The sequence below is a fragment of the Mustela lutreola genome, chromosome 9 (assembly GCF_030435805.1).
Source record: "Mustela lutreola isolate mMusLut2 chromosome 9, mMusLut2.pri, whole genome shotgun sequence".
Classification (NCBI taxonomy): Eukaryota; Metazoa; Chordata; class Mammalia; order Carnivora; family Mustelidae; genus Mustela; species Mustela lutreola.
Window position 1 is genome coordinate 84490419 of NC_081298.1, and position 20302 is coordinate 84510720.

The following is a 20302-nucleotide window of genomic DNA, read 5'->3' on the forward strand; positions in this document are numbered from 1 at the left end:
TGAGCCACTCAGGCACCTCTAGAGCTTTTTTTCTTGGTAATTCCATTGTCTGAACATACTAGACACTCTTGGTAGCTGGATATGTTATTACAGGACTCCTGGATTGACCTAGAGGAGGATGTGGTGGGTGGAGAGCCAGGTTAACAAAGCAAGAGAAGCCTCCGCTGTGCAGGGGAGAGGGGGAGAGAGAGAAAGAGAGAGAGAGATTGTGAGAGAGAGAGAGAGAGAGAGAGAGAGCGAGCCTGGGCTTGAGCTTGAGCCTGCGCTTTGGCTTTTTATATTTGAGCGGTAGGGAGTGTTTGGGTGTGGGTAAGGATTAATTCTTATCAGGTCAATTGTCGTGTTTTTTTCCCCCCCGAGGACAAGGAAGAAGAAACACTTCAAAAAAAGTTGCTTCAAACATGGAGAAATAACTGATTGTAATTGTTAATAGAATGTCCCACCATTTATAACTAATAATCACATGGTACCATGACAATGATTATGCTTATCATATAATGTCAGAGTAACTTGTTTTTAAGTTTCATTTGATTACATTAGTAAAAATTAAATATACTCAGCCTTCATTGTAGCATGGACCTTCACTCACAGAAGAATAAACCAAATACTGCTTAGGACTAGAATGAAATTACAATTCTTTTTTTTTTTTTTTTAAAGATTTTATTTATTTGACAGAGATTACAAGTAGGCAGAGAGACAGACAGAGAGAGGAGGAAACAGGCTCCCCGCTGAGCAGAGAGCCCGATGCGGGGCTTGATCCCAGGACCATGACCTGAGCTGAAGGCAGAGGCTTTAACCCACTGAGCCACCCAGGCACCCCAAATTACAATTCTTTTTAACCAGGATATATTTTTGTTGTTTTTTGTTTTTAGTTAAACTCTACCATCCATGAATTGCTAATCGAGGCATAAATCAAACACACTTAGAGATTTTTTTTTTGAAAGATATATATTATTCAACTTTTCCCTCAATGTTTTATTATGAAAAATTTTAAACACATAGCAAAGTTTAAAAAAATGTTATAATGAACCCCTATATACCTACCACTTATATTCTGCCATTAATATTTTATTATACTTTTTTATCAGATAATTTATCCATCTGTCCATCCTTGTGTCTAACCATCCATCAATCCATAATATTCAAATGCTATAATATTTGAAGAGATTTGAGCTGTATATTCTATTTATTTTAGGTCAGTTTTATTTTTCCTTTACAGGTAGCATATAATTCTTAGGAATAAATTGTAACTGATTTTTAATGTTCTAAAAACTCTTGGATTTCAGATGTAAATATACCTGTTTGTCTTTATTTCTAGTTCTAAAAGATGAGTCGTGGATATTCAGAGAACAACAATTTCTTGAACAATAACAACCAAATGGTGTTGGACATAATCCTTTATCCATTAATTGGAATCCATCAGACCATCAACTGGGAAACTGTGGCAAGGCTTGTGCCTGGATTAACACCCAAAGAGGTAAATAACCATCCCCTAGATTGTTTTTGGAAAAATCAGAAAATGATCAATTTAAAGAAACGTCTTCTAAGAAAGGAAAAAAATTTTGAGTCTTATAAATTCATGTGCATGAATACTGAATGTGCGTATGATATGATTTGACTAGATACAAACTACATAAATTACATATTAAGCAACCTGGTATGTTTAAATTCAGTTGTTTGTATAATAACTGAAAATTCACTAATATCTAATTTTAAGTAACAGAATTGATACTGTAAAATTATGGGTAGATAAATCTTTTGTAAATCAAATTATATATTATTAAATCCCTAATGCTGTGCTTCTCAAACTTGAATAAGGAACAGAACTTTTTAAAGGAAAAAACTTGAAAATTCCCAGTGTTGACTTAAATTATTTTTATTATAATATAAATTAAATGTGCACTAACAATATTAGTTATAAACACACCTATACACCTTTAAGCAAATTTACATATAGTGGACACAAATGAAACCTAAAAACAACAAAGTTCAAACTAAAAATGGATACCTAATGTGGTAAGTGGTAGTGTTTTGCAGAAGTTAAATTGCTGATTACTAAGCAAATATTGTATGGTCAGTTGTGGCACATAATTTTTTGCATTCAGCCTGTATTGCCATGTGCCTTTCAAAGACTTCATTTTTTTTTTTTTCCACTTTTCCCTATTTAACCTACTATGAAGCCTTACATTGTACCATGAGGTTATGTGCCTTCCCCGGACACCAGTGCCTCTCTCCTCTACAGAGTCCCTTCCCTATCTTTCGTTTTAAAAATTAGCCTCAGATATTCAAAACATTTCTCGGTACAACTTAATTGTAAACAGAAAAGCAAATAGGAACTGAAATACTCTGTCATCCCAATGATTTAGGTGATTTTATTAATTTTATGCTCAGAATCAAAACTTAAAATCTAATTCTTACATTCTTTGATTTCTGGTAATCCATCCATAAAACCTACTTTGAGAAACACCTCAGAATTTTTGCAGTTAATAGGAACTCTAAAGTGGGTGAATCATCTCAGAGTTCTCTAGAAGTAGAAATGACATTAATGATTTTTCCCCAGTAGTTGTTTTTTGTTGTTGTTGTTGTTGTTTTTACATAGAGAAAGACACAGTGAGAGAGGGAACACAAGCAGGGGGAGTGGGAGAGGGAGAAGCAGGCTTCCTGCTGAGCAGGGAGCCCCGTGTGGATTTCATCCCAGGACCCTGGGATCATGACCTGAGTGGAAGGCAGATGCTTAAGGACTGAACTACCCACACACCCCTCCCCAGTGAATTTAAAGCATATTTACCATTGCCCTGGTCCATCATATACACTCAGAAAATACTGGCAGAAAGTTCCACCATCTTTTTTTTTTTTTTTAAGATTTTATTTATTTGAGAGAGAGCAAAAGCAAGAGAAAGCAGCAAAAGAGGGAGAGGGGCAGAGGGAGAGGGAGAAGCAGACTCCCTGTTGAGCAGTGAGCCCCCGACAACTCGAAGTGGGGCTCCATCCCAGGCCCTAGGTTCATGACCTGAGCCCAAGGCAGACACTTGACTGACTGAGGCTCGCAGGCGCCCTGCACCATCTTCTTTTGCAGTCGAGAAAACCAATACCCACAAGAAATTAATTGCACTCAGTTGTTATAAGTCTTTGTGAAATGATGAGGAACTTTTTTTTTCACTACCTAATTTATACTTTTTCATACCTTTTCTTTTTTTAAGATTTTATTTATTTATTTATTTGAGAGAGAGAGAGACAGCAAGAGGGAACACAAGCCTGGGAGAAGGAGAGGGAGAAGCAAGCTCCCCGCTGAACAGGGAGCCCAATGCAGGGCTCGATCTCAGGACCCCGGGACCACAACTTGAGCCCAAGTCTGACTGAGTCACCCAGGTGCCCCTTTTTCAAACCTTTTGGTTAAGTTTTGAAACTTGTTAGGTTTTTAAATGAGGCAAACTGTGAATTCAACTACTGTTTTGACTTTTTATTGTGAGTATCTTCAAACATATAGAAAAGTTGAAGGAAGAGCACTACACCCCTATATCATTATGTAGATGCCCTATTTGCTTCATCTCTTTATGAAATTTTTTTCTGCAGTATTTTAAAGTGACACTTCACCCCATAGACTACAGCATACATCTCCCTTAAATAAGGACATTATTTCATAATCGCAGTACCATGGTTGACCCAAGAAATTAACAATAACTCTGTCCTATCATCTAATATTCACTGTGTATCCAAATTCACCCAATTGTTGAATTTTTTTTAACTAAAATACAACTAAATGTAAATCAGATTATGTCTAAATAGTGTTAATTTTTAAATAATTCTTTAAAGATTTATTTATTTATTTATTTGAGCGAGAGAGAGAGAGCGCACATGCATGCACACAAAGGAAGGGCAGAGGGAAAGAATCTCCAGCAGACTCCCTGCTGAGTGTGGAGCCACTGCAGTGCAGGCCTCAATCTCACCACCCTGAGATCTTGACCTGAGCTGAAACAAAGTCAGATGCTTAACTAACCGAGCCCCCCAGGCGCCCCTAAATAATTTTTCATTATTAAACAAAACATGTCCTTAAAGAACACACATACGCACACACAAAGGAAATAAGTGAAAAATCAGAATGCTGTCTGATCCTATCTAACATAAGTTGTTAACACCTTGTATATATCCTTCCAGATACTTTTCTATACATGTAAGAATTGTTAAGATGGGGCGCCTGGGTGGCTCAGTGGGTTAAATCCTCTGCCTTCGGTTTGGGTCATGATCCCAAGGTCCTGGGATCGAGCCCCTCATTGGGCTCGCCACTCAGAGAGGAGCCTGCTTCCTCCTCTCTGCCTGCCTCTCTGCCTACTTGTGATCTCTGTCTGTCAAATAAATAAATAAAATCTTTAAAAAAAAAAAAAAAGAATTGTTAAGATGGACTTAGAACAAATTCACTGTTTTACTGCTTTTTCACTTAGCGTGTTGTAGACATATTTATGTGTCAATTAATAGACTTCTGCAACATTTGAGCTATATCATAATTTATTAAATTAGTCCCTTTTGTTGGGTATGTAGTTTTGGCTACTACAAATACCACTATTAAAATATCTTATTCTTATTTCCTTAGGGGATAATGCATTTTTAAGGCTTTTGTTATATATTGCCAGCTAGAAGGGCCATCAGTGTTATATTCCAGTCAGCATAGCGGAGTCTTGATCCCTGTACTTTTTATATCACATATTATTTGTGTATGTCTTTTCAAAATATGTGCTATCTTTGTTGCAGTTTTAATTTACTTTAAATCCTAGAGATTGAACATTTCATATCTTATTGTACCATGGCCTTTTTCTGTTTGTGAATTTGCTTTGTAACTAGTTTTTTAAAAAGATTTTATTGATTTGAGAGAGCAAAGCTAGAGAGAGAGATTATGAGCAGCAAGGAAGCACAGAGGGAGAGGCAGACTCCCTGCTGAATAGGAAACCCAATGCAAGACTCCATCTGTGAACTCTGGGATCATGACCTGAGCCAGAGGCTGACAGTTAACTGAATGAACTACCCAGCACCCCAATGTTTTGTTACTAGTTTTAAATAATGTTTTCTATATATTAACCCTTGATCTAGCTTTTACCAGTTTTTTCCCAGCCTATTAAGTTATTAATGATAGTCTCTTATATACAGATGTTTAGAAGTTTTAAATGTTTAATGTAAAATCTGTGGATCTTTTACTTTGAGATCTGCATTTTTTAATCCTTTTAAAAAATCCTTCTTACCTGAAGGCTATGTATAATATGTAGTTACCTACATTTCCTGACTACTTTTATTTTCTACATTTAAATCTTGACTCCACCTGCACTTTGATTTAGTTTTAACATTATTCCAAATGACTAGTTAATTGTCTCAACATTTATTGAATTTTTCATTCTTTTTTTTCTTTTCAAATTTTTTATTCAAATTCTAGTTAGTTAGCATACAGTGTAGTATTGGTTTCAGGAGTAGAACTCAGTGATTCCTCACTGACATACAACACTCAGGGCCCATCATAACAAGTGCCCTCCTTATTACCCATCACCCATTTAACTCAATCCCCGGTCCCCACCCATCAACCCTCATTTTGTTCTGTATCTTTAAGAGTCTCTTATGCTTTGTTTCCCTCTCTTTCCTTTTTTGATCCCTCCCATATGTTCATCTGTTTTGTTTTGTTTTGTTTTGTTAAGATTTATTTATTTTAAAGAGGGAGCACTTGCAAGGAGCAGGGAGGGGTTAGGAAGAGAAGGAAAGGAAAAGGGAGAAAAGCAGACTCCCCACTGAGCAGGGAGCCAGAGGCAGCTAGATGATGTAGGCAGCTGTAACGGTGACATCATGACCTGAGCCAAAATCCCAGAGTTGAATGCTTAATGACCGAGCCACCCAGGCGGCCCCATCTGGTTTGTTTCTTAAATTCTGCATATGAGTGAAATCCTATGCTATTTATCTTTTATTTATTTCATTTAGCACAATACTCTCTAGCTCCGTCCACATTGTTGCAGATGATGAGATGTCATTCTTTTTATGGCTTCATAATATTCCATTGTGTGTATGTATGTATGTGTGTGTGTATATATAGATACACATACACACACACATACATACCACATCTTCTTTATCCATTCATCAATTGATGGACATTTGGCCTCTTTCCATAGTTTGGAGAATAATTTCATTTTTTATTACTGGTTTGAAATTCAGATCTTTTTCTACATTTACTGTTCTGATCTATTGATCTCTTTATCTAATCCTGTTGACAGTCCTGTGTTCAATTATTTTCAATATTGCTTTAGTATCTGTGTGTGTGTTTTTCAAGTTTCTTGAATGTTCTTTCAATCTCCTGGGTTATCAATTTTTTTCCACTTTGATGATGATGTGTTGGTATTTTGAAAGTAGAGAAAAGACAGATTAAGAGTTAGCTGAAATAATGTATCTAATTTTTCTTTGTTGCTTGTGCTTTTAGTGTCATGCTAAGAAACTGTCACCCAATCCAAGATTATTTTCTCCTAAGAGTTTTATAGTGTTAGCTCTAATATTTAGTCTTCGATCTATTTTGAGCTAATTTTTGTATGCACTTTAGGTAAAAGATCCAGCCTCATTCTTTTACATCTACATATCATGTAATTTTTGCTTAAACACAAAGAACATTTTTTAAAAGATTTTATTGATTTATTTATTTGTCAGAGAGAGAGAGAGAGCACAACAGGGGGAACAGCAGGCAGAGGAAGAAGCAGGCTCTCCGCTTAGTGAGGAACCTGGTGCAGGACCTGGTCATGATCTGAGGTGAAGACAGAAGCTTAACTGACTGAGCCACCGGGTATCCCAAACACAAAGAACTTTTAACAATATAATTTAAATTATTTATAGTTCAGTTGCTTCCTTGTTTAAGCAATCATGTATTCATTTCAAAATTCATAATTTTCTTGTTTTTTAAATATTAGAAATGCTGTAAACCTTGTTGAATAAATCTACATTCATTTTCCAATATAGTTATACACTTTACCTAAAATATATCAAAGAAGGGATGCCTGGGTAGCTCATTCAGTTAAGCCACTGCCGTCAGCTCAGGTCATGATCCCAGGATCCTGGGATCAAGTCCCACATTGGTCTCCTTGCTCAGCACAGAGCCTGCCCTTCTCTCTGCCTTTGCCTGCCACTCTGCCTGCTTGTGCTCACTTGCTCTCTCTCTCTCTCTGACAAATAAATAAAATCTTTAAAATATATATCTACATATATTTTATAATCTTTGATATCTTTCTATCTATCTATCTACATTTAGATAGATATCAAAGAAACCTGTTTTAAAAGCCTACCTATCACTTTACTTTCTTTGTGTTACAAAAAATAAATTCATTTTGAAGGAAAAATGGATTCAATAAACCCATTTATATTTTTTGTCTTTGTCAACTCATCATAAATGCAGACCACAGGGAAATATGACTGATAAAGGTATGGGGCGCCTGGGTGGTTCAGTGGCTTAAGCCTCTGCCTTCAGCTCAGGTCATGATCTCGGGGTCCTGGGATTGAGCCCCACGTCAGCTCTCTGCTTGGCAGGGAGCCTGCTTCCCCCACTCTCTCTCTGCCTGCCTCTCTGTCTCTCTGTCAAATAAATAAATAAAATCTTATTTTAAAAAAAGGTGTTTTTCATTTTCCTATAACAGGATAAATATATTATTCCATTGGGTTTAAGTGTATTTTTAAAAGTTCTGTGGGCTCCAGGGTATCAGAATTGGTTAAGCATCTAACTCTTGGTTTTTGCTTAGATGACCATCTCAGGGTCATGAGATCTGGCTTCGCAGGCCTGCTTAAGATTCTCTCTCCCCCGCTCCCTTTGCTCCTCATCTCCCCACCCCCCCACCACTACCACATTCTCTGCTTACACACATGAGCATATGCTCTCTTCCTCTCAAAAAAAAAAAATTTTTTTTTTAAGATTTTATTTATTTATTTGACAGACAGAGATCACAAGCAGGTAGAGAGGCAGGCAGAGAGAGAGAGAGAGGAGGAAGCAGGCTCCCTGCTGAGCAGAGAGCCCGATGTGGGACTCGATCCCAGGACTCTGAGATCATGACCTGAGCTGAAGGCAGAGGCTTAACCCTCTGAGCCACCCAGGCACCCGTCCTCTCAAAAATTTTTAAAAAAGAAAAAAAGAAGCTTTTGTACAATTTTCTAGTATTACCCAGCAGATTGGAATCCACTTGTAGAAAATGATTATAGAAAAATGCCACCAAACAGAAGGCAAGAAATTAATCTTATTTTTTAATTAAGAAAGACCTGCATTTCCAGGTGCCTGGGTGGCTCAGTGGGTTAAGCCTCTGCCTTCAGCTCCAGTCATGATCTCAAGGTCCTGGGATTGAGGCCTGTATTGGACTCTCTGCTCAGTGGGGAGCCTGTTTCCCCCTCTCTCTCTGCCTGCCTCTTTGCCTACTTGTGATCTCTCTCTCTCCCTCTCTCTGTCAAATAAATAAATAAATAAACAAATCTTTTAAAGAAAAGAAAAGAACACAGACCTGCATTTCCTTCCTTTTATGTCATTACAGTGTGCAAAAAGGTTTGATGAACTGAAGAGCAGTGGAAGTTCACCTGTTGACAACCAGTATAGTCCCCTAATGGCTGCTGGAGAAAGTCCTGTGGAAACTTTAGCCACGTATATCAAATCCTCCCTTCTTGACATGCAGGGAGAATTTCAGGAGACTCTGGTTGGTCAAGATACAATTTCCAAAACTGGTAAGGTTTGAAAACAAAATGCAGTACTTGTCCTTATGATAATTTTGCAAAATATGCATTTCAATCAACTTTATTTTTTTTTATAGGCTAATATAAACATTGCCAGGAAATTTATTAGGATTTTTATCTTCCTGATTTTTAGAAATGTGTCTTTGCTATCTGAAAAATGTTTTAATGTTAATATGCAGGTCAAACACTATCACCAAAAAAACTTTTTATTATATCAAAATTTACTACTCCAGTCTGTTAAATTATGTCATAAATTTAAAGAGATTTGACCTACACTTTCTACTTAATTTTTTTTTTACTAAGAAAATGTGGCTTGTTCCTCATATTATCTACCTTTTACATAGTCAACATTAGCTTCAAATGACACTGGCAGGATAGAAAAGATGTTTTCTGCAGTTGGAAGTAATAGCTGATTTTAGAAACCCTGAGTGTACTGAGTGATTTAAATCTCGGCAGCAGCAGTCAGAATACTGATATGAAAAGTCGCTTCAGAAAGAGAGAACTCTGTTGTTAGCTTTTGAACACTTGACCCCTGTCCATTCACACCACATCATTTTTTAAATCTTCAGTGTAATGTTAGCAATGTGTGATCCTTTTTTTCTACTGTTTCTTCCATATACCTTCAGAAATATTAAGGGATAATGCCACCTAACAGAGTACCAACTTTAACTAGCCTTGGAAACCATGCATTTACGTATAACCATTCAGTAAGTAAAAACCCGTTCTCAGCTAGAAACGCTAACCTCCCCCTTTGTTTTTGTATGTGTTTGTTTCTGTATTTAAGGAAGACATAGTATAGCTTCCACAAGGAATTGTTCTTCAGAAAGTGAAAATTGTACTACTCGTAATGGTGGAGAAAAGACTGAAGAATCTGAAGGGTAGGAGGCTGGTTCTTTGCTAGATAAGATTTAATATGAATATCAACTTTAAGTTATAAAATATATGATTGGTGATTGTATACATCAGTTACCATAATTTCGGAATTTTATATTACACAATTGTTCAAATTGTTGGAGTAAAGGGTAGTTCATGCATTGAACTATAACAATTGCTTGATGGCTAAATGTGGCTTATTCATGTTATAATTAAATGGGACTACAGTTTTCCTTTATAAAAATTCATTTTCATATTTGTAAATATTAGGAATACCCTCTACTAATACAAAACTTTAACCAAATTTTAAAACCCAAAGAAGAATATCTTCCATTAGTTTCCAATTTTTTAAAACTAGATCTATATTTTAGAGCCATTGGAATATAATTCTCATTATAGAAACATTTAAAAATTAGAATACACCTTTTAGTATATTGCAAGTTTTGATTGGTATATTTTACATATAATAAATTAGACATATTTTAAGTATTCACATTGATGAATTTTAACAAATGTGTACACCATGTAACCATCACACAAAGATACAGAATATTTTCATATCTATATCTGTATTGTAACAGTTTTTTTCATATATAATTCATATGCCATAAGATTTACCCTTTTGAAAAAGTTCTAGAGATGGATGATGGTGATGATTGTACAACACTGTGAATGTTCTTAATGCCATTGAACTGTACACTTAAAAGGGCTAATATGATAGATTTTATGCTATGTGTATTTTACCACGATAAGAAAAATTTACCCTTCTGAAGTGTATAGTTCAGTGATTTTTAATTTATTCGCGTAGATTTTTAACCGCTAGTTTCGTTTGTGTAGCACAAAAATTTATCAGATAATTTTTTTACTGGAATTATCTAGTATTTCATACTGCAGACCCAAAAGCCACAGAAACATTATGCTTCATTATAGCACCCATTACCTGTTTATATTTTGACTGTAATTTCTTTGGAAGAACAATTTGCAAACTTACTTAAATTCCTTTGACCTTAACAAGAATGTTGGTTAATAATCCTTGTTCTGATAGCCCAGTTTTGTTTCAAATGTTATTTTTTTGTATTAGAAAGGTAATTGAACACATTAAATTCATATTGTAGGATAGTGTATCTCTTTCTACTTATTCTCTTTTGTAATGCTGTGAAGGTAGTTGTGCATCACACTGATACTGCTTTTTTGAGGTGATATAATTTTCAAAGGAAAGTAAATTCAAGGAATATATAATTTTTGAAGCAGCAGGTCTGATGCAATATCTAAACTTACTCTTAAATTATTTTTAAATATGTTAATAAACACATTGTAGTCTTAAGAATCCTTTTAACTACATTTACTAATTTATATTTGATGAATGTCTAGAAACAAAGTTTCTTACTGTTAAAAATAACTAAGTAGCCATTGCTAGTTTTTTTATTTTTTAATGAAAGATTTTACCTGTTTTTCCTATTTATTGATAGTAAGAAAATTTTAGTATTTAGTCTCTACTCATCATACCCATAACCATGTAAAAGTGCCATTTTATGTTCTTCATAAGAATTAGAAGGTATTATTTAATTTTTCTTTGTGAATTGGTTTTATTTTTTTAAATTTTATTTACATATAACTTGAAAAATAAACTTTAAACCACGTAAACTAGAGTCCTATAGTAAAATATTTTTGTTTTTCTAAGCTCTTAAGTTATTAGGCTTAATAATCTTAAGGTCACCAGCTTAACTAAAATGAGTCAAAAACCTAAGATACAGATCAGATTAGCAAGATACTTAATGAAAACTTCTGAAACTCAAGCCCTATATAATTGATTTATGGTCAAAACTTCCAAAAACGTCTTATTCTCGTACTTCCAATAAATGTCAGTGTTCTTAGCGCCTCTTCTAGAACTCTAATAATTTCATTTCTGTGTAACATTTTTTATGAAGGCCAAACATGGTGATCCATGTATGTGATGAAGCAAAAAACTTGAAAGAAGATTTTATTTGCCCACGAGATCTTTTGATATCAGAAATGAAGTACTTTGCTGAATATTTATCTATGGATGCGCAGCGCTGGGAAGAGGTGGACATTTCAGTTCATTGTGACGTTCACATTTTCAACTGGTTGATAAAGTATGTTAAAAGGAACACTAAGGAGAATAAAGATTGTGAGATGCCCACTTTAGGTAAAAGACAATCTATTGCTTATTTTGTGGTGAAATTTATGTGTCACCTGGTAGTTGCTTCAGGCCAAACATGCAATGTGGACATTAGTATTTATGCTCAGATTAGTAATCACCTTTTAAGAAACCAATACCTCATCCTTTTTTTTAGATTATAGTGAATGTATGGCAAGTGGACAGGTCTCTAGATCAGCGGTTTTCACTGTATGGTACGTGGACCTCTGGTACCCTAGAGATTTTTTTAGAGGATTCACAAGGTCAAGACGATTTGCATTATAATACTAAACTGTTACTTTTTCTCTGTGTTGACCTTTGTTCAAATGGTACTACGGAAGTAATGGAGAAAACTCTGGGAGCTTTAGCACATATCTGGGCAGGGATACCAAACTGTGCTAGTAGTCACTGTTCCTCAATACCACGTGCTCATAGTTAAAAAGGAAAAAAATGAAAGAAAAAATTCATTCTTACTTTAAGAATATCCTTGATAAAACAGTGAAAATTATTAATTTTATTAACTCTTGACCCTTGAGTATGCATCTTTTTCATGTTCTCTGTGATGACACAGGAGGTGCACTCATGCTTTACATTGAAGTGTGATGGTCGTCTGGAGGAAAAGCACTTGTGCAGTTGTTTGAGTTGCAAGCTAAACTAGTGGCTTTTTAAAAAGAGAAAACCATTTTCCTCGAAAGAATGATAAGCAAATTATGGTTATTCAGACAGGCATTTGGCAGATATTTTCTTGAAGATGAATTGAGGGAGTTGATCAACGAAAGGGAAACCACTGACAGTATCCATTGTCAATAAAATTCAGGGTTTCAAGTGAGAATTGGAGTGTGGAAAACTTGTATCTGCTTCCATGTGCTTGACAGTCTCTCCATATTTATAGACTTTTCTGATGAGACTGGTGTTAATTCTAACAAATGTGATTTTTAAAATATATATGGTACAATGAAATGTTTCAACATTTGGAAGGTCCACATAACTCAGTGAACCAACATTTTCCAAATAACCAATGTGTGTTGTTAAAATCATACCTGGGTTAAAGATCCACTCACAGTGCAAGATAAGTCATTTGACTTTGAGATAACGGAACAGGAAGCGTTCATGGATTATGACTTCAGATTCCATTGCAACTAACCTTTAAAACTTTTGAGTTTTTTTTTTTTTAAAGATTTTATTTTTATTTATTTGACAGAGAGAGAGATTACAAGTAGACAGAGAGGCAGGCAGAGAGAGAGAGAGAGAGGCAAGCAGGCTCCCTGCTGAGCAGAGAGCCGGATGCGGGACTCGATCCCAGGACGCCGAGATCATGGCCTGAGCCGGAGGCAGCGGCTTAACCCACTGAGCCACCCAGGCGCCCACCAGTTGTTGAGTTTTGATGTAACAGCAGAGAAGACTACCCACAGACTGAGTGTAGAAACAAACAGAATCCAGCTGCCTTCTATTTAAGTCAAGCATTGAAGAAATTTGCAAAAAATGTCAGTGTTACTCTTCTGGCTAATTTATATTTTGGAAAATGTGGTTATTTTTCATAAAATATGTTACTGTGTATTGAGTCTACTATTCTTTTAAAAGGATTAAAATTTCCCTGTTTTAATTTATGATAAATTATCATTATGACAAATAAATTATAAATAAATATATAAATACATTATGATAAATAAATTATCAGTATCAATACTGATAGATATAACCTATCTGAACAAAAAAGGGTCTTAAGATCAAAAGTCTGAGAACCAGGGGGCACCTGGGTGGCTTAGTGGGTTAACGCCTCTGCGTTCAGCTCAGGTAATGTTCCCAGGGTCCTGGAATCAAGCCCAGCATCAAGCTCTCTGCTCAGCAGGGAACCTGCTTCCCTTCCTCTCTCTCTGCCTACTTGTGATCTCTGTCAAATAAATAAATAAAATCTAAAAAAAAAAAAAAAAAAGTTTGAGAACTGGTATTCTAGATGAAAAGAAGAATAATTACTAAGTAATCTTTAGTTGGGTATGGACTTGTATAGGAAATCACACATGTGGTTTAATAAAGTCTTTCCATGTGTAGAGTATACTATTTATAGTAGTACTAAAATATTTTTTTAATCTTGTTAGTAAATAAATCTACAGTGACAATATAAAAGTTTTCTGAAGAAATTTCTAATTTATTACATTTTAATGACCAAATTAATGGAAAAAAGTTTCTAGTGGCTCTTAAATAAAAATTACAAGATTTCCAAATAAAAATTTTCAGCCAGAGTCCAGAGATTCCAAATCACCCATATATGATTAGTATATGTGAAATAAAAAAAAAATCAAATTATGTAGGGAGAAAAAAATATTGTTTGATCTAGCATATTAATGCATTTAGTAAAGTTAAAAGAAGTGGAGCGCAACCAGTCACTCTGTAATCAGTGGCTACAAACATAAACTTTTATAGAAGCAATCTTTAGGGGCACCTGGGTGGCTCAATTGGTTAAGCATCTGACTCCTGATTTCAGCTCAGAGAGTATCAGGGCTGTGAGATTGAGTTCCACGTTGGGCTCAGCCCTCAGAGAGGAGTCCTCCTGAGAATCTCTCTCTCTCTCTGTCCCTCTGCCTCTCGTACTTGCATGTGCATACCCACACTAAATAAATAAATAAATAGATACATATTTTTAAAAATAGGTAACAACAGTCTTTATTCTAACCAGGAAAACCACCAAAATGCTTAATTAAATCCCTGATAATGCAGACAGTGAGTCTTAGCTGGAATTATACTTCCCTGAGGGATTTTTCACTAACTCCCTCCCCCCTTCACCATTGCTGTTTGAGAGCCTTTAACCTAGAAGTAATATTTAAACAAAGATTAAGATTACTTATTTTAGGGGCTCCTGGGTGGCTCAGTGGGTTAAAGCCTCTGCCTTCGACTCAGGTCATGATCTCAGGGTCCTGGGATCGAGTCCCGCATCAGGCTCTCTACTTAGCAGGGGGCCTGTTTCCTTCTCTCTCTCTTTCTCTCTCTCTCTCTCTCTCTCCCTGCCTCTCTGCCTACTTCTGATCTCTCTCTCTCTCTGTCAAATAAATAAATAAAATCTTAAAAAAAAAAAAAGATTACTTATTTTAATCGTTGTCTGTATAGTCCTTTATTTAGAAGGATTGTCTTAATATATAAGGCAAAAAAATTAGGTTTTTTTTTTTTCTTAAATATACCTCATAGGAGATGACTTGGGTTTACGAAAATAATAGTGTCAGCTGGCATTCCCCTTTCCCTGGTTATGCCTCTCAACGCCCACCTCAGCCTGCCTTTAGAAAGTAACTTTAGCATTTCTGCAATAATAAATTTTATATTATCTTTCAGAATCTTTTAATATTTGTTCATAACAAGCATTGTACTGCCTTTGAAGTAACTTCACTAATAACAAGTGCCTCCATTAATCATTTAGAAGATTTTCTCATGATTTTTTAATGTGATGAATTGGTCTCAATTTTAATTATCTTTTTCTCTGATTTAGTTAAGGAAAAAAGTTTGCATGTGTCATGTCTTTAGCTGGAGTCTTTTTACTTGATATTGATGATGTTCTAGAATAGAGCTGAGGTTCGGTGGGGTGAGGTCCGGGGCCAATGACCAAGAAAGAATTCTTGAGACATCTTTGGTGCAAAATGGTAGTTTATTAAAGCACGGGAACAGGACCCATGGGCAGAAAGAGCTGCTGCCCTGGGGTTGTGAGGGGTGGCAGGTTATGTACCATGGGGGTGGGGGAAGTAAGGAAAAAGGAGGTTTCAATATGCTAAAGAGGACCTACAAAATACCAGGATACCAGAGGCCTTGCCTTTGCCAAGGTCGTTTTGCCCTCTAGCAAGGTATTAACATTAAAATGGGTGGGAGATTCCTAAAAGAATGTCACATATGTCCCACCCAGGAGTGGGGGTGGTGGAGGGGGGAGGTTGCTGGGTGTCAGCTTTTCCTTTGTCCTCAGCCAGCCTTCTGTTCCCTCATCAATATGAATCTAATTCTGGGGCAGATTTACTGTGTGCTTTTTCTATACTGTATATTTTAACACTGCATTTTCTTTCTTTCATGTATCTAAGCTTTATGATGTAGGAAGGTTATAATAAATTGCTCTTTTAATGTAACATCCTCTGTTAAGGTGAAAAGGAGCCTGTTCTGAGGCGGTTGAGGTACAAATCAAAAGGAGAATTTAATTTTTCTCTTTTTTTTAGAACCAGGAAATGTCATTTCAATTCTTATTTCTTCAGAGTTTTTGAAAATGGATTCATTGGTAAGTATTAATAAAAGATCCAAGCTCTTTTTGGGGTGCCTGGGTGGCTCAGTCAGTTAAGTATTGACTCTTGATTTTTGGCTCAGGTTTATGATCTCAGGATTCTGAGACTGAACCCTGCATTGGGCTCCCCTCTGGGCATGGAGCCTGGTTAAAATTCTTTCTCCCTCCCCCATCTCTCCCTCTGTTTAAAAAAAAAAAGAAAAGAAAGAAAAAAGAAAAAAACACTTTTTTATTCACCTATGTTTAATTTAACATATAACTTGATTTTTCTTTCAAGGGTTTAGGAATTTTTAAGACATCTTACTAAAATTGTTGTTAATTCAAGTGTGTGATTTCGTAACTGAACTAATAGGGGTTTGCTCCTTGGTGAGGTACAGAGACTACATAAGGTGGAGTTGTCACACAAAGGAAACCATTTGCAGCAAATACGGAGATCACAAGAAGCAACTTTCAAAACCAAAGCCATCATTCCCAAGCAGCCCTGAGCAGTTCATTTTATTCAGGGTTTAGGATGAATATTCATAAAGGCGAGCTCTCAATGCAGGTAGAGGAGGGGCGTAAGGTACAAGGGTCCTATGCTAAGTTAATGAAGCTTGTGCTCTTCCTAGGGTGGAGACTTTACTATTACAATGAAACAGAGGTAACTGGAAGAGGGGGAAGGGATATGGGCCTAAACTGGAGGAGTCCTCAGCATTGTTTACTTTGGAAACTACTGGGAGTTTTTACCACGTATTTGTTGTCTCCAGGCCTGATGGAGACTGTTTTTTCATTCCACTGATTCCCTAAAAATTCTTAACTACTGAGGTTTTTGTATTTCTTTGTAACTCTGATAAGTCCTAGGAGGTAGGGCACAGATCACAGAAAACAGCTTGGGGCCTGAAATGGCTTCTTTTTGTCAGGAAAGCTTTGTCTAACTCTCTGTTTACAATTCCTTTCGAATAAACTGCTCTTGTTCTGTGGGGACAGGGTGAGACTACTATGTACCATTAATACATTATGCCTGTAAAGCAAACAATTTATCTTTAAGGAATAGTTTACTGTTGTATTAGATGAAACTAAACAGAATTAGCTTTGACTCAAGAGGAATTTTGCTCTAAAACTTAATTAAATGAAAATTAATTGGAATATATTTGTTTCACTAAGTAATTTTTTAAAGCATGTTTTACTTATTTGTGTCTTTCATTTATAATTCAGTGAATTAAAAACAAATGCCCAACTATTAGTATAACCATATATTGGTAAACCAAATGCTAAAGTTGATCATTTAAGAGTAGTTGATAAAATGTAAAAGTGCAATATATACATGCACATATCAGGCTCTAACACTGAATATATTTTTTTATTTAATAAATTTCTTAAGCATTCACATGTTTATATATGTTTGTGTTAAGGCAGAATACTCCTTTGCTATATTAACAGATGTGAAATTTGTTTACTTGATTATTTGGAGTTTTATTAGTTCTCTGTATTCTTCCTACTCCTTAGTTGTTCCTCCATTTAGTTGTTAGTATTAATTGCTTCAGAGTGGGGTTACAGAAAAAAGTAGAAATTAAAAGAGTCCTTTATCTTTGAGTTTTGAGATCTAAGCCCTAAAGCATAATTTTTATGCCATAAACAAAATATTTGGAAAATACATGATTAGCCAGCATTACTTTTCCCCAAAACCCAAATCCACCTCAAAAAGAAAGTAGGTATACCTCAGGTTGGAGAAAAGGGAATAAAGTCAGAAAGCAAGCACAACACAACTGAGAAAACCCTGAAATGACTAAAATTATGTTTTAGCCACTCAAAGAAGTAGAGGCTTAATATTGCCATTAAGTGTAGTTATAGAAAGTCACATCTTATATACAGGAGTTTGTGGACTAAGATTTATACCTGCCACAATTTTGAAGGATGCTCATTGCATTATTATTTAGAGTATGCTAGGAAAATTGGAAGTTATTTTCCTAGCTCTGTATGTGTTTGTAGAAATATGGCCTGCTGGCTCATCTTGCAACAGTATAGATTAACCCAGATAGGCAAAATCCAGTTAGCTCCTAGCAGTCCATGGATCAAACTTTTAATGAATTTTGTCTTTAAAAGGTATTCACATGACATCATCCTCATGCTACTCTTTTCAACATTCTTTTTTTGTTGTATGTTTTTTTAGGTTGAACAATGTATTCAGTATTGCCACAAAAATATGAATGCCATAGTGGCTACCCCATGCAACATGAACTGTATTAATGCAAATCTACTTACACGTATAGCTGATCTGTTCACACACAATGAAGTTGATGATTTAAAAGACAAGAAAGATAAATTTAGAAGGTAAATTTTTTAATTTAATTTTTAACCAAGTATTCCTATTAGAAGAAATATACTTCCATTTCATTTTAGTGAAATATTCTATTTTATTTCAAATGAAATAAAATTTATCCAGAGCCAATGGCTCTAGATAAAAATTAGTACTTAAATTATTTTGTATAATGCAGATATGAACGTGTTGTATTAGTGAATTATGTTAAAAATTACTAAGTGTCCATGGGTGACTTAGTCGGTTAAGTGGCTGCCTTCCGCTGAGTCCTGCATCTGGCTTCTTGCTCAGTAGGGAGCCTGCTTCCCACCCCCTCCCCCGCTTGTGCTCTCTCTCTCTCTCTGTCAAATGGATAAATAAAATATTTTTAAAATATTAAGATAGGGGGCACCTGGGTGACCTCTGCCTTCGGCTCAGGTCCTGATCCCCCGGTCCTGGGATCAAGCCCCACATTGGGTTCTCTGCTCAGTAGGGAGCCTGCTCCCCTCCCCCCGCCCCCTGCCTTCCTCTCTGCCTACTTGTGATCTCTGTCAAATAAATAAAATCTTTTTTTTTTTAAGATTTTATTTATTTATTTGACAGAGATCACAAGTAGGCAGAGAGGCAGGCAGAGAGAAAGGGGGATGCAGGCTCCTTGCTGAGCAGAGAGCCCGATGCGGGGCTTGATCCCAGAGTCCTGGGATCAGGACCTGAGCTGAAAGCAGAAGCTTTAACCCACTGAGCCTCCCAGGCACCCCAAATAAATAAAATCTTTAAAAAATATTGATAGGCCTCATTATAAAGAGGAAGAATGCTATGAGATGAGGTCAGCGGTGGTCATATCATTTAGGTACTCATTAAGTCTTGGCAAAAAGGGCATACTTTATTCTAAATGTCAGTGAGAGCAGAGGAATGGCATGATTTGATTTGTTTTGTTGTTTTTTTTTTTAAGATTTTATTTATTTGTTTGTAAGAGAGAGAGGAGCAAGAGTGAGCACAGGCAGAGTGGCAGGCAGAGGCAGAGGGAGAAGCAGGCTCCCTGCCAAGCACAGAGCCCGATGTGGGACTCGATCCCAGGACGCTGGGATCATGACCTGAGCTGAAGGCAGCTGCTTAACCAACTGAGCTACCCAGGCGTCCTGATTTGATTTGTTTTTAAGAGATCTTCCTGGTTGCTCTGGGGACAATAGACTATAAGGATGTAAGAAGCAAGGAAGTTATGAAGAGGCTAGTGCAGTAGTCTGGTGAGAGATGAAAGGGTTTGGACTAGAGTAGGAGCTGATGAGAAGTAGATGGATTCAGAGGGTGTGATTAGATCTGACAGATTTCAGATGGAATAATGTGGTGAGAGAGTGTATCCTAGGATAATTACTAGATTGAGGTTTAAGAAGCAATTAAGTGCATTATAGTGCTATTAATAGAGGAGAGATTGAGGTGACGGGAATCAGGAGATGGGTTTAGGTCTTATTAAGAGTATTTGATATATTTAATATACTTTGGGGACATTAAAAAAAAAAGAGGTAGGATAGCATAGATATGTGGGTATTTAAGTCTGAAACTTAGGTCAGAGGTTAGAGCTTAAAATAGAAATGTGAGTAAATAGATTTGAAGCCATGGAACTGGGTGAGATTTTTTTGCAAGATCATTCTTTCTCCACTGAATTGCAGTGGCATCTTTGCTAAAATCAGGTGACTGTATATGGAAGATGTGTTTTGGAACTCTCCATTTTGTTCTGATTTTTTCTTCTTTTTTTAAATTGAAATATAGTTGACACACAATGTTACATTAGTTTCAGGTGTACAACATAGTGATTTGACAACTCTATGCATTAAGCTATACTCCCCACAAAAGTAGCTACTATCTGTCACCCTACAATACACTTACAAAACCTTTGACTATATTCCCTGTGCTGTGCCTTTAATCCCATGACTCACTCATCTCCTAACTGGAAACCTGTATTTTACACTGTCCTTCACCCATTTTGTCCATTCCTATCTCCCTCCCCTCTGGCAGCCATCAGTTTGTTCTC

The 20302-nt window shown here is 36.1% G+C and overlaps 1 protein-coding gene across 7 annotated transcripts in view; it reads left to right on the forward strand.

The window, feature by feature from the left end:
* The window catches only part of SANBR (SANT and BTB domain regulator of CSR), a 53788-nt gene that overhangs the window by 2677 nt on the left and 30809 nt on the right, over positions 1–20302 (forward strand). For 5 of the 7 annotated variants that reach the window (XR_009357234.1, XM_059187761.1, XM_059187760.1 and 2 more), the window contains 6 exons: positions 1319–1477; positions 8526–8712; positions 9506–9599; positions 11523–11761; positions 15937–15995; positions 18148–18308. Coding sequence is in view for 6 of the 7 variants with exons in the window: in XM_059187761.1 (XP_059043744.1) it covers positions 1328–1477; positions 8526–8712; positions 9506–9599; positions 11523–11761; positions 15937–15995; positions 18148–18308 (890 nt within the window). In the remaining variant the exon portion in view is untranslated. Of the gene's footprint in view, positions 1–1318; positions 1478–8525; positions 8713–9347; positions 9429–9505; positions 9600–11522; positions 11762–15936; positions 15996–18147; positions 18309–20302 lie in introns of those variants that run through there. The other 2 variants (XM_059187763.1, XM_059187764.1) reach the window with 2 other exon arrangements.